The sequence below is a fragment of the Ascaphus truei genome, chromosome 17, assembly GCF_040206685.1.
Source record: "Ascaphus truei isolate aAscTru1 chromosome 17, aAscTru1.hap1, whole genome shotgun sequence".
Taxonomy (NCBI): Eukaryota; Metazoa; Chordata; class Amphibia; order Anura; family Ascaphidae; genus Ascaphus; species Ascaphus truei.
The window spans coordinates 12,051,305-12,066,286 of record NC_134499.1 but is presented as its reverse complement, the minus strand read 5'-3'; the positions used below and the strand labels follow the sequence as shown (position 1 = coordinate 12,066,286).

The 14,982-nt window shown below is 48.4% G+C and overlaps 2 protein-coding genes across 3 annotated transcripts in view; one reads left to right on the top strand and one right to left on the bottom strand.

The window, feature by feature from the left end:
- Positions 1–14,422, bottom strand: part of GUCY2C (guanylate cyclase 2C) — a 104,920-nt gene extending 90,498 nt beyond the window's left edge. The window contains exon 1 of the mRNA XM_075573963.1: positions 14,293–14,422. The gene's annotated coding sequence lies outside the window, so the exon portion shown is untranslated. The remainder of the gene's footprint in view (positions 1–14,292) is intronic.
- A 381-nt stretch (positions 14,423–14,803) lies between these two features.
- Positions 14,804–14,982, top strand: part of IFT56 (intraflagellar transport 56) — a 43,020-nt gene continuing 42,841 nt past the window's right edge. For both annotated transcript variants that reach the window (XM_075573959.1, XM_075573961.1), the window contains exon 1: positions 14,804–14,944. In XM_075573959.1, the coding sequence (XP_075430074.1) occupies positions 14,942–14,944 (3 nt within the window). In that variant the 5' untranslated portion in view covers positions 14,804–14,941. The remainder of the gene's footprint in view (positions 14,945–14,982) is intronic.

Here is a 14,982-nt window from a genome sequence, read left to right as displayed (position 1 = left end):
TGTTATGGAATCTTGAACTCATTGAATATGAAAAGAAGAGACCGCGCACAACTCTCATAGTGTAAACATATTATTGATAAGTGACCAAGTACACGTGGTAAGTATTGCACGTACAGAATACACGATCTTTAAAGCAGGGCATGTTTGGGGTACATGTTACCACTATCACCAATCAGCTGGTTCCTTCTCCCTAAAAGACCGCCGCCGATGTCTCTCAACCAGATCGTGTGAGGAACGTCCTCTCTCCTGGACGGAACCGTCTCCGTGGGGTCGTCGCCAGATGGGTTTAAATCCTGGAGCGGCAGCACCTTTTCTCGGTCGTTTGGATTCAGGGGTTAATGTGGTAAAATACTGGAACACAAATTACTCCCGCACTGCCGGCTATAGGGCTTACTACCCACATTGATAGCCGTACACTCCCGGTATCTATTGCAGCGCCACTGACGTCACTGGATGCGCCGCATTAAAGTGACATACCAGGTCGGTCATGGTGGATATAGCTACAGGTGCTGTGCCGAGTTGTAGCAGTGATGTGGAGAATAGAGCATATGTCCCAAAGCATACAGATACTACTCCTACGCGTTTCGTAGAATAAAGTCTACTTCCTCAGTCCCTGATGAATTGGATGCGGCGCATCCAGTGACGTCAGTGGCGCTGCAATAGGTACCGGGAGTGTACGGCTATCAGTGTGGGTAGTGCGGCTTGTGTTATGAAACCATACACATAATAGTAAATACATTACAACCATAGGTGAGTGTTTATATACACTCACAGTCCGATAGGTACTTTACATCTATAGTGTATACAATATATATTTAATCATTTAATTATTTAATTAATTTCTATTGGAGTGACTGCATAAAAGGCCCCCCTGTTGGTGTCCTACACACCGCCTGATGAAGCACTGAAACGCTGCGGAGTTCACACAGTGCATGTTGGTGTCCAGACGCTTGGCTGTACCAGTCCCAGCACTCCCACGGAGTTTTGAGCTGTTTCCATCTGCTCGCTCGAGTGGGACGCGTGTTGGAAATGAAGTACACAGGCGAATGGAGGGCTACTCAACACGGGTCTTGCGACAAGCCGCAAACCGGAAGTAACAACTGAGTTTTGCTGAGCAAGTCAGCCCCAGCGCGCGGGACTGATCTGCGAGTTCCAGCACATACCTCCTGCGCCTACCAATTCGTTTGGACATAATACCTGTGCACTGGCCGCTACTGGACTTATATATTCTCATATGTAAGTTTTTACTTGTTATTATACTTATTGTGTATTACATATTTCTTAACCCTTGGTGCGCTTCTGTGTTTATTTTCTATCATCATCTGACGTCGGAGTCTTCCTACGAAAGCCATCGGTGGAGGAGGGTGCCTTCACATCACAGCAGCAGCAAGAGGGGAGAGTTGATCTACTTCAAGATCTCCTTTAGGAAGCATGAGCGCGGTTTGACTTTCTTATTCTTGATATTCTCTTACTTTATATATTTATATTGATTATTTGTTTTTAATTATTACACAATTTGGTGCTCCGTTTTCTATATAAATTTTCACTCATTGAATATGCCCTGAGTCATGCAATACATTGCGGGTCCCTCTGGGGGCGAAAGGGTTAAAGAAGAAGCCTTGGCCAGTTCAGAGTTTCAAACATCCCGATCTATTGTAAAAAGGCACAGAAGATGATTGGGGTTCTTTATGGCACATTGACTTTGGGGGTATCAATAGCACAGAGAAAGAAGCCTTCTAGCACGGCTTCGTAAATATGGCCCATTCACTTGAAAATGGAAGTCGAGTGCCCTGCAACCTGGATTGGATGAAACGCGCGTCGGGTCATTCTGACATCACGAGCTGTGACGCGGGGAGCATGACCAGCTGGGTCAGAGGCAGCGTGAGGAGTTCCTTAAACGCCTAGCATTTAGCTTAATATTAAGACCAAATAGAGGATATTAACAACCCTAGGTCCGGGCGACGCTAGCACAGTCTGGAACGAGTGCATGCACTACACAAAATCTACACTTGTATGTATAATAGAGGAATCTGAGGAAGCAAGTCAACTTGCGAAACGCGTAGTTCCCTGCCGGTGCGTGCTCGAAGTTTGTTCGATGTCAGCCACCATACTCCTGACAAGCTCTCTGCTAGCGGTCCTGCTGTCGGACGTGTATGCAGGAGCATACCGTGAAACGGAGGACTCGACGTGGTAGCCGGAGCTGACCAGTGCTTTTTTAAGTCTACTCACCACCACAGTGTTCGATCCAATTTGGGGATCGAATGAGAGGAGGGTTCATATCTTTGACCCAAAAGAACCTGTTGATGTGAAGGGGGCTCACACACGGCCGTGTGAGTACTACAAATATATCTATACGTAGACATTTTCCCATCACTGCCTACCATTGTTATCTCATTACACTTGTTGGGAATTTCATCACAACTAACGTTGTTATTTATATATATCTCGGATCACTTGCGCTGACCACAAACATCCTATCTCCATTGCCTTATGAGGATCAAGGGATGATCTTCTCCTGGTGGAGCAGCAGTACTGTCCAGGGGCCAGTATTTATTACAGGCATACCCCGGTTTAAGGACACTCACTTTAAGTACACTCGCGAGTAAGTACATATCTCTCAATAGGCAAACGACAGCTCACGCATGCGCCTGTCAGCATGTCCTGAACAGCAATACCGGCTCCCTGCCTGTACCGAAGCTGTGCGCAAGCGGGGAGACTATAGAGCCTGTTACACATGTGTTATTTACATCAGTTATGCACGTATATGATGATTGCAGTACAGTATATGCATCGATAAGTGGGAAAAAGGGAGTGCTTCACTTTAAGTACATTTTCACTTTACATACATGCTCCGGTCCCATTGCGTATGTTAATGCGGGGTATGCCTGTATCATTTTCTGGTCTTAATACATTGTTTTTTGATCTCTAACATTAATCTGTTATTGGTGTTTGTAAGAGACGTGTGCAGAGGTACGCAATAGAGACCATTTAAAGTGAAACTAAAATTAGGCTTTATTGCGCCTGTCACTTTAACACAGGAAAACATATGAAAATAAGCCAAACAAAAACCTATCTATACAGCACATGTAGCTCAGCCCTCTCTGACTGGGTGGCTAGTTAAGCTATTTACCAGCCCAAATATATATATAAATACATACAGCTATACAACAGTCTCATAAGAAAGTCTGATCTGTGCCCTGTAGCTGTAGGGGAGGATTCTCTGCTCTCTTGGGTCCGCACCCTTGTGTGCTAAGGCAATGTCAGGATCCAGGTTTAGAATCTTGTCCCCTTTGTCTTGCTGTCAGCATGCAGTCTCTTTGCAGCTCAAGACATCTGTCCTTCCTGGGTCAGCTCCTTTGTGAGCTCAGAAATTCTCTCTTCTGACAGAGTTCTGATTAGGCAGGTGGGGTGGTTGATTGCAGGTGTGCAATTAACCAGAACACTGCTGGATTAGAGGCAAGATTCTTAACAGGGATAAGTCCCTGTTACATGTGTATATAATTCATAGGAAGCACCCCAGTTACTCTGTATAATATAATATATTATCACCTGTTCTTGTTACACTTCACTACTCACTGACTTTTCATGCTATTTGGTTCACGTTCCTCAGTCATGTCCACAGAGACCTGACTTTACAGTATTTAGCACTTAATTTTAAATCTGATATACAGCGGACAGATATTCTAGTGGTCCCTCGGTATTACAGCAAAGGTTATCTCCATTTGAGAAATTAAGTATTTCACTTTTTAAATTCATCACATGTTACAGTATTTCCTGCACCTTTTAGTTATACCCATTAAATGTTACGTTTTATTTAGAGGTTCTTGAGTGCTTTAACAGGGATCTAGTTGTATATAGTTTGGTTCAGTTATCATCCCTGATAGCACCCCTCCTAGCTAGCAATTGCATCATTAGATTTGAGCAAGTATTTCTCTCTCTCACCCTGAACCAAATCACAACATAGGAAACTAGCAAAACTACCAAAACCCTGATAACTTACCTAGTACGTCAATAGTGCATCTGGCGAGCCATTTTCAGATAATTTATAAATAACATACCTGCAGTCATACAGGCCCAGGGTGAGCAATACTGGTCTTAATGCTCCACTCCCACAAATTCCAAGATTGTTGCACCAATCTTCATCCTCTCACCCCCCTCCTCCTCTCTCACCCCTCCTCCTGCTCTCTCATCCCTCCCTCTCATTCTGTTCCCCCCTCCCTCTCATTCTGTCCCCCCCTCCCTCTCATTCTGTCCCCCATTCCCTCTCATGCTCACTCTCATCCTCTCCCCCTCCCTTTCCTGTCAATCTCGCCCCCAAAGGACAGCCACAGAAAACACACACACCAGGACAAAACAAAACAAATGAACACAGGACAGGCACAGAGAAAACACCACCTCAGCTCCACGTGGTTTCCTCCCTCTCCTTGGCCCAACCCCCAGGCTCCTGCCACCTCCTACTGATTGGCTGCATTACCCAACAGCAGCCAATACACGCCCAGAGAGGTAATACCGGTATACACATACACGCCCAGAGAGGTAATACCGGTATACACATACACGCCCAGAGAGGTAATACCGGTATACACATACACGCCCAGAGAGGTAATACCGGTATACACATACACGCCCAGAGAGGTAATACCGGTATACACATACACGCCCAGAGAGGTAATACCGGTATACACATACACGCCCAGAGAGGTAATACCGGTATACACATACACGCCCAGAGAGGTAATACCGGTATACACATACACGCCCAGAGAGGTAATACCGGTATACACATACACGCCCAGAGAGGTAATACCGGTATACACATACACGCCCAGAGAGGTAATACCGGTATACACATACACGCCCAGAGAGGTAATACCGGTATACACATACACGCCCAGAGAGGTAATACCGGTATACACATACACGCCCAGAGAGGTAATACCGGTATACACATACACGCCCAGAGAGGCAATACCGGTATACACATACACGCCCAGAGAGGCAATACCGGTATACACATACACGCCCAGAGAGGCAATACCGGTATACACATACACGCCCAGAGAGGCAATACCGGTATACACATACACGCCCAGAGAGGCAATACCGGTATACACATACACGCCCAGAGAGGCAATACCGGTATACACATACACGCCCAGAGAGGCAATACCGGTATACACATACACGCCCAGAGAGGCAATACCGGTATACACATACACGCCCAGAGAGGCAATACCGGTATACACATACACGCCCAGAGAGGCAATACCGGTATACACATACACGCCCAGAGAGGCAATACCGGTATACACATACACGCCCAGAGAGGCAATACCGGTATACACATACACGCCCAGAGAGGCAATACCGGTATACACATACACGCCCAGAGAGGCAATACCGGTATACACATACACGCCCAGAGAGGCAATACCGGTATACACATACACGCCCAGAGAGGCAATACCGGTATACACATACACGCCCAGAGAGGCAATACCGGTATACACATACACGCCCAGAGAGGCAATACCGGTATACACATACACGCCCAGAGAGGCAATACCGGTATACACATACACGCCCAGAGAGGCAATACCGGTATACACATACACGCCCAGAGAGGCAATACCGGTATACACATACACGCCCAGAGAGGCAATACCGGTATACACATACACGCCCAGAGAGGCAATACCGGTATACACATACACGCCCAGAGAGGCAATACCGGTATACACATACACGCCCAGAGAGGCAATACCGGTATACACATACACGCCCAGAGAGGCAATACCGGTATACACATACACGCCCAGAGAGGCAATACCGGTATACACATACACGCCCAGAGAGGCAATACCGGTATACACATACACGCCCAGAGAGGCAATACCGGTATACACATACACGCCCAGAGAGGCAATACCGGTATACACATACACGCCCAGAGAGGCAATACCGGTATACACATACACGCCCAGAGAGGCAATACCGGTATACACATACACGCCCAGAGAGGCAATACCGGTATACACACACACGCCCAGAGAGGCAATACCGGTATACACACACACGCCCAGAGAGGCAATACCGGTATACACACACACGCCCAGAGAGGCAATACCGGTATACACACACACGCCCAGAGAGGCAATACCGGTATACACACACACGCCCAGAGAGGCAATGCCGGTATACACACACACGCCCAGAGAGGCAATGCCGGTATACACACACACGCCCAGAGAGGCAATGCCGGTATACACACACACGCCCAGAGAGGTAATGCCGGTATACACACACACGCCCAGAGAGGTAATGCCGGTATACACACACACGCCCAGAGAGGTAATGCCGGTATACACACACACGCCCAGAGAGGTAATACCGGTATACACACACACGCCCAGAGAGGTAATACCGGTATACACACACACGCCCAGAGAGGTAATACCGGTATACACACACACGCCCAGAGAGGTAATACCGGTATACACACACACGCCCAGAGAGGTAATACCGGTATACACACACACGCCCAGAGAGGTAATACCGGTATACACACACACGCCCAGAGAGGTAATACCGGTATACACACACACGCCCAGAGAGGTAATACCGGTATACACACACACGCCCAGAGAGGTAATACCGGTATACACACACACGCCCAGAGAGGTAATACCGGTATACACACACACGCCCAGAGAGGTAATACCGGTATACACACACACGCCCAGAGAGGTAATACCGGTATACACACACACGCCCAGAGAGGTAATACCGGTATACACACACACGCCCAGAGAGGTAATACCGGTATACACACACACGCCCAGAGAGGTAATACCGGTATACACACACACGCCCAGAGAGGTAATACCGGTATACACACACACGCCCAGAGAGGTAATACCGGTATACACACACACGCCCAGAGAGGTAATACCGGTATACACATACACGCCCAGAGAGGTAATACCGGTATACACATACACGCCCAGAGAGGTAATACCGGTATACACATACACGCCCAGAGAGGTAATACCGGTATACACATACACGCCCAGAGAGGTAATACCGGTATACACATACACGCCCAGAGAGGTAATACCGGTATACACATACACGCCCAGAGAGGTAATACCGGTATACACATACACGCCCAGAGAGGTAATACCGGTATACACATACACGCCCAGAGAGGTAATACCGGTATACACATACACGCCCAGAGAGGTAATACCGGTATACACATACACGCCCAGAGAGGTAATACCGGTATACACATACACGCCCAGAGAGGTAATACCGGTATACACATACACGCCCAGAGAGGTAATACCGGTATACACATACACGCCCAGAGAGGTAATACCGGTATACACATACACGCCCAGAGAGGTAATACCGGTATACACATACACGCCCAGAGAGGTAATACCGGTATACACATACACGCCCAGAGAGGTAATACCGGTATACACATACACGCCCAGAGAGGTAATACCGGTATACACATACACGCCCAGAGAGGTAATACCGGTATACACATACACGCCCAGAGAGGTAATACCGGTATACACATACACGCCCAGAGAGGTAATACCGGTATACACATACACGCCCAGAGAGGTAATACCGGTATACACATACACGCCCAGAGAGGTAATACCGGTATACACATACACGCCCAGAGAGGTAATACCGGTATACACATACACGCCCAGAGAGGTAATACCGGTATACACATACACGCCCAGAGAGGTAATACCGGTATACACATACACGCCCAGAGAGGTAATACCGGTATACACATACACGCCCAGAGAGGTAATACCGGTATACACATACACGCCCAGAGAGGTAATACCGGTATACACATACACGCCCAGAGAGGTAATACCGGTATACACATACACGCCCAGAGAGGTAATACCGGTATACACATACACGCCCAGAGAGGTAATACCGGTATACACATACACGCCCAGAGAGGTAATACCGGTATACACATACACGCCCAGAGAGGCAATACCGGTATACACATACACGCCCAGAGAGGCAATACCGGTATACACATACACGCCCAGAGAGGCAATACCGGTATACACATACACGCCCAGAGAGGCAATACCGGTATACACATACACGCCCAGAGAGGCAATACCGGTATACACATACACGCCCAGAGAGGCAATACCGGTATACACATACACGCCCAGAGAGGCAATACCGGTATACACATACACGCCCAGAGAGGCAATACCGGTATACACATACACGCCCAGAGAGGCAATACCGGTATACACATACACGCCCAGAGAGGCAATACCGGTATACACATACACGCCCAGAGAGGCAATACCGGTATACACATACACGCCCAGAGAGGCAATACCGGTATACACATACACGCCCAGAGAGGCAATACCGGTATACACATACACGCCCAGAGAGGCAATACCGGTATACACATACACGCCCAGAGAGGCAATACCGGTATACACATACACGCCCAGAGAGGCAATACCGGTATACACATACACGCCCAGAGAGGCAATACCGGTATACACATACACGCCCAGAGAGGCAATACCGGTATACACACACACGCCCAGAGAGGCAATACCGGTATACACACACACGCCCAGAGAGGCAATGCCGGTATACACACACACGCCCAGAGAGGCAATGCCGGTATACACACACACGCCCAGAGAGGTAATGCCGGTATACACAAACACGCCCAGAGAGGTAATACCGGTATACACACACGCCCAGAGAGGTAATACCGGTATACACACACACGTCCAGAGAGGTAATACCGGTATACACACACACGCCCAGAGAGGTAATACCGGTATACACACACACGCCCAGAGAGGTAATACCGGTATACACACACACGCCCAGAGAGGTAATACCGGTATACACACACACGCCCAGAGAGGTAATACCGGTATACACACACACGCCCAGAGAGGTAATACCGGTATACACACACACGCCCAGAGAGGTAATACCGGTATACACACACACGCCCAGAGAGGTAATACCGGTATACACACACACGCCCAGAGAGGTAATACCGGTATACACACACACGCCCAGAGAGGTAATACCGGTATACACATACACGCCCAGAGAGGTAATACCGGTATACACATACACGCCCAGAGAGGTAATACCGGTATACACATACACGCCCAGAGAGGTAATACCGGTATACACATACACGCCCAGAGAGGTAATACCGGTATACACATACACGCCCAGAGAGGTAATACCGGTATACACATACACGCCCAGAGAGGTAATACCGGTATACACATACACGCCCAGAGAGGTAATACCGGTATACACATACACGCCCAGAGAGGTAATACCGGTATACACATACACGCCCAGAGAGGTAATACCGGTATACACATACACGCCCAGAGAGGTAATACCGGTATACACATACACGCCCAGAGAGGTAATACCGGTATACACATACACGCCCAGAGAGGTAATACCGGTATACACATACACGCCCAGAGAGGTAATACCGGTATACACATACACGCCCAGAGAGGTAATACCGGTATACACATACACGCCCAGAGAGGTAATACCGGTATACACATACACGCCCAGAGAGGTAATACCGGTATACACATACACGCCCAGAGAGGTAATACCGGTATACACATACACGCCCAGAGAGGTAATACCGGTATACACATACACGCCCAGAGAGGTAATACCGGTATACACATACACGCCCAGAGAGGTAATACCGGTATACACATACACGCCCAGAGAGGTAATACCGGTATACACATACACGCCCAGAGAGGTAATACCGGTATACACATACACGCCCAGAGAGGTAATACCGGTATACACATACACGCCCAGAGAGGTAATACCGGTATACACATACACGCCCAGAGAGGTAATACCGGTATACACATACACGCCCAGAGAGGCAATACCGGTATACACATACACGCCCAGAGAGGCAATACCGGTATACACATACACGCCCAGAGAGGCAATACCGGTATACACATACACGCCCAGAGAGGCAATACCGGTATACACATACACGCCCAGAGAGGCAATACCGGTATACACATACACGCCCAGAGAGGCAATACCGGTATACACATACACGCCCAGAGAGGCAATACCGGTATACACATACACGCCCAGAGAGGCAATACCGGTATACACATACACGCCCAGAGAGGCAATACCGGTATACACATACACGCCCAGAGAGGCAATACCGGTATACACATACACGCCCAGAGAGGCAATACCGGTATACACATACACGCCCAGAGAGGCAATACCGGTATACACATACACGCCCAGAGAGGCAATACCGGTATACACATACACGCCCAGAGAGGCAATACCGGTATACACATACACGCCCAGAGAGGCAATACCGGTATACACATACACGCCCAGAGAGGCAATACCGGTATACACATACACGCCCAGAGAGGCAATACCGGTATACACATACACGCCCAGAGAGGCAATACCGGTATACACATACACGCCCAGAGAGGCAATACCGGTATACACATACACGCCCAGAGAGGCAATACCGGTATACACATACACGCCCAGAGAGGCAATACCGGTATACACATACACGCCCAGAGAGGCAATACCGGTATACACATACACGCCCAGAGAGGCAATACCGGTATACACATACACGCCCAGAGAGGCAATACCGGTATACACATACACGCCCAGAGAGGCAATACCGGTATACACATACACGCCCAGAGAGGCAATACCGGTATACACATACACGCCCAGAGAGGCAATACCGGTATACACATACACGCCCAGAGAGGTAATACCGGTATACACACACACGCCCAGAGAGGTAATACCGGTATACACACACACGCCCAGAGAGGTAATGCCGGTATACACACACACGCCCAGAGAGGTAATACCGGTATACACACACACGCCCAGAGAGGCAATACCGGTATACACACACACGCCCAGAGAGGCAATACCGGTATACACACACACGCCCAGAGAGGCAATACCGGTATACACACACACGCCCAGAGAGGCAATACCGGTATACACACACACGCCCAGAGAGGCAATACCGGTATACACACACACGCCCAGAGAGGCAATACCGGTATACACACACACGCCCAGAGAGGTAATACCGGTATACACATACACGCCCAGAGAGGTAATACCGGTATACACATACACGCCCAGAGAGGTAATACCGGTATACACATACACGCCCAGAGAGGTAATACCGGTATACACATACACGCCCAGAGAGGTAATACCGGTATACACATACACGCCCAGAGAGGTAATACCGGTATACACATACACGCCCAGAGAGGTAATGCCGGTATACACATACACGTCCAGAGAGGTAATACCAGTATACACATACACACCCAGAGAGGTAATACCGGTATACACACACACGCCCAGAGAGGTAATATCGGTATACACACACACGCCCAGAGAGGTAATACCGGTATACACATACACGCCCAGAGAGGTAATGCCGGTATACACATACACGTCCAGAGAGGTAATACAATACACATACACGCCCACAGAGGTAATACCGGTATACACATACACGTCCAGAGAGGTAATACCAGTATACACATACATACCCAGAGAGGTAATACCGGTATACACACACACGCCCAGAGAGGTAATACCGGTATACACATACACGCCCAGAGAGGTAATGCCGGTATACACATACACGTCCAGAGAGGTAATACAATACACATACACGCCCAGAGAGGTAATACCGGTATACACATACACGCCCAGAGAGGTAATACCGGTATACACATACACGCCCAGAGAGGTAATACCGGTATACACACACACGCTCAGAGAGGTAATATCGGTATACACATACACGCCCATAGAGGTAATACCGGTATACACATACACGCCCATAGAGGTAATACCGTTATACACATACACGCCCAGAGAGGTAATACCGGTATACACATACACGCCCATAGAGGTAATACCGGTATACACATACACGCCCAGAGAGGTAATACCGGTATACACATACACGCCCAGAGAGGTAATACCGGTTTACACATACACGCCCAGAGAGGTAATACCGGTATACACATACACGCCCAGAGAGGTAATACCGGTATACACATACACGCCCAGAGAGGTAATACCGGTATACACATACACGCCCAGAGAGGTAATACCGGTATACACATACACGCCCAGAGAGGTAATACCGGTATACACATACACGCCCAGAGAGGTAATGCCGGTATACACATACACGTCCAGAGAGGTAATACCAGTATACACATACACACCCAGAGAGGTAATACCGGTATACACACACACGCCCAGAGAGGTAATATCGGTATACACACACACGCCCAGAGAGGTAATATCGGTATACACACACACGCCCAGAGAGGTAATACCGGTATACACATACACGCCCAGAGAGGTAATGCCGGTATACACATACACGTCCAGAGAGGTAATACAATACACATACACGCCCACAGAGGTAATACCGGTATACACATACACGTCCAGAGAGGTAATACCAGTATACACATACATACCCAGAGAGATAATACCGGTATACACACACACGCCCAGAGAGGTAATACCGGTATACACATACACGCCCAGAGAGGTAATGCCGGTATACACATACACGTCCAGAGAGGTAATACAATACACATACACGCCCAGAGAGGTAATACCGGTATACACATACACGCCCAGAGAGGTAATACCGGTATACACATACACGCCCAGAGAGGTAATACCGGTATACACACACACGCTCAGAGAGGTAATATCGGTATACACATACACGCCCATAGAGGTAATACCGGTATACACATACACGCCCATAGAGGTAATACCGTTATACACATACACGCCCAGAGAGGTAATACCGGTATACACATACACGCCCAGAGAGGTAATACCGGTATACACATACACGCCCAGAGAGGTAATACCGGTATACACATACACGCCCAGAGAGGTAATACCGGTTTACACATACACGCCCAGAGAGGTAATACCGGTATACACATACACGCCCAGAGAGGTAATACCGGTATATACACATACACGCCCAGAGAGGTAATACCGGTATACACATACACGCCCAGAGAGGTAATACCAGATACATCAATCCTCAATCCATCTCTGCTTCAGCACAGGTGGCTCAATCAGTCCCTGCATCAGCACTGTTGGCTCAATCAGTCCCTGCTTCAGCACAGTTGGATCAATTTCTCTGCTTCAGCACAGGTGGCTGTCTTTGTGCTGAAGCAGGGATATCCATAAAAGCTGGTCTGTTTGAGACCGCTGATTTAAATAAAGGAGAAATTAAAAAAGTTATGGTGGGTAAAAAAAGTGACAAAAATCCTCCAATGTACATGGGGTAATCATAGTTTGCGCATGTGTGAACGGTGAGCGCCGACCGTGCATGTGCAGCTGGTGCCGATAAAAACCGGGACAGTCAGGGTTGCCACCTTCTACTGAAGGCCAACCTGGAGATATAAAAAAAATCCCTTACTTGGTGTGGTGGCGTCTCCCAGCATTCTGCTGCTATTTCCCCTCCAACTGCAGGGAACGGCGCGTTGCCATGGCAATGTAATGCCGTGTAGCGACACAACATCACGTAGCATCGCAGCGTCACAACATCACGTAGCATCGCAGCGTCTCAAAATCACGTAGCATCGCGGCGTCATTGGCAACACGGCAGCCATGTTCACTGCAGTTGGGGAGGGGGGAATTGCAGGAAAATAACGGAGAATGCCGGAGACGCAGCCGCACCACTCCGCACCCTGCCGCCACCCAGAGATTGACAACGGCAACCCGTAGCCCGTAGGTAAGTGCCCGAAACCCAGTCTCCCGTCAAAGAGGTGGCAACCCTGGCCAAAAAAGTCAAGACAAAAGTCAAGACAAAGGCCTAAAAACAGATACTGTCCCGGCTAAACCGGAACGTCGGGTCACCCCGAGTACAGAAAGTAAAAATCCCACGTGAGGACAGTCCCATGTCTCAGACAGATTTGCAACCCTGCCCATCCCCGTTAATTCTTAGCATTCAGTGCTTTCACTGTAGCCAGGCATTCTGTGTAATGACATGCATATGAGCAGTGTTAATCAATTTTAACATGGATCTATAAACTTATGCCTGCTGTATTACACAGCTTTTCAGCACAGCCTGTGTTAAAGTGCAGAGCCAGTAACCCTACTCACAGACAGCCTTTTGAACGTTTGGGTCTCATCAGTGTGAGAGGGTGTCTTCATTAAGACTGATAAGGCTAACAACCATTGAGAGGAACAGAAAACCAGTGAGAAGAGACATGTCTGGGTAAAGATCAGAACTGGAGGCTCAAGTGACATTACTCAAAAGCAGTTACTATGGAAACAGACTTGCATCTACTGACTTCCTGGTGACGTCACGAAGGAGGTTGCATTTCAAGCCTCATCTCAGAAATACCAACGCCACGCCCCCCTTAAAGCCAAAAAGGAAGTAGTGGGCGTCCATATTTGTTATGGGCAAAGTCTAAGAAACACCTAAACAAAGGCTATAGTTGTATTGTAATTTCACTAATTCAAGTGCCAAGAACATTATGCACAGGTCGCGGATCCGTTATCTGCAATACGACATTCATTTGTGTGACCCGTAAAGGATGTGTGGGCACAGTGCCCTTATAAGACATGGCCGCCGCGCGCCTTCCAACGACGTCACGTGGTCTCTCCCGCATGCGCAGAGGGGGGTAGTGTTCCAGGCCGCGTTGCCAGGGTAACGGAATCGGTTGCCTTCAGTCTATGTTAACGGTTGTCGCGTGAGAGAGAGAGAAGAGTCTTCGTAACGGTTCTGTAGCCATTGGATCTACTAAAGATGGTGAGAAAATCATAATAATCATATGATGATGATGCTGC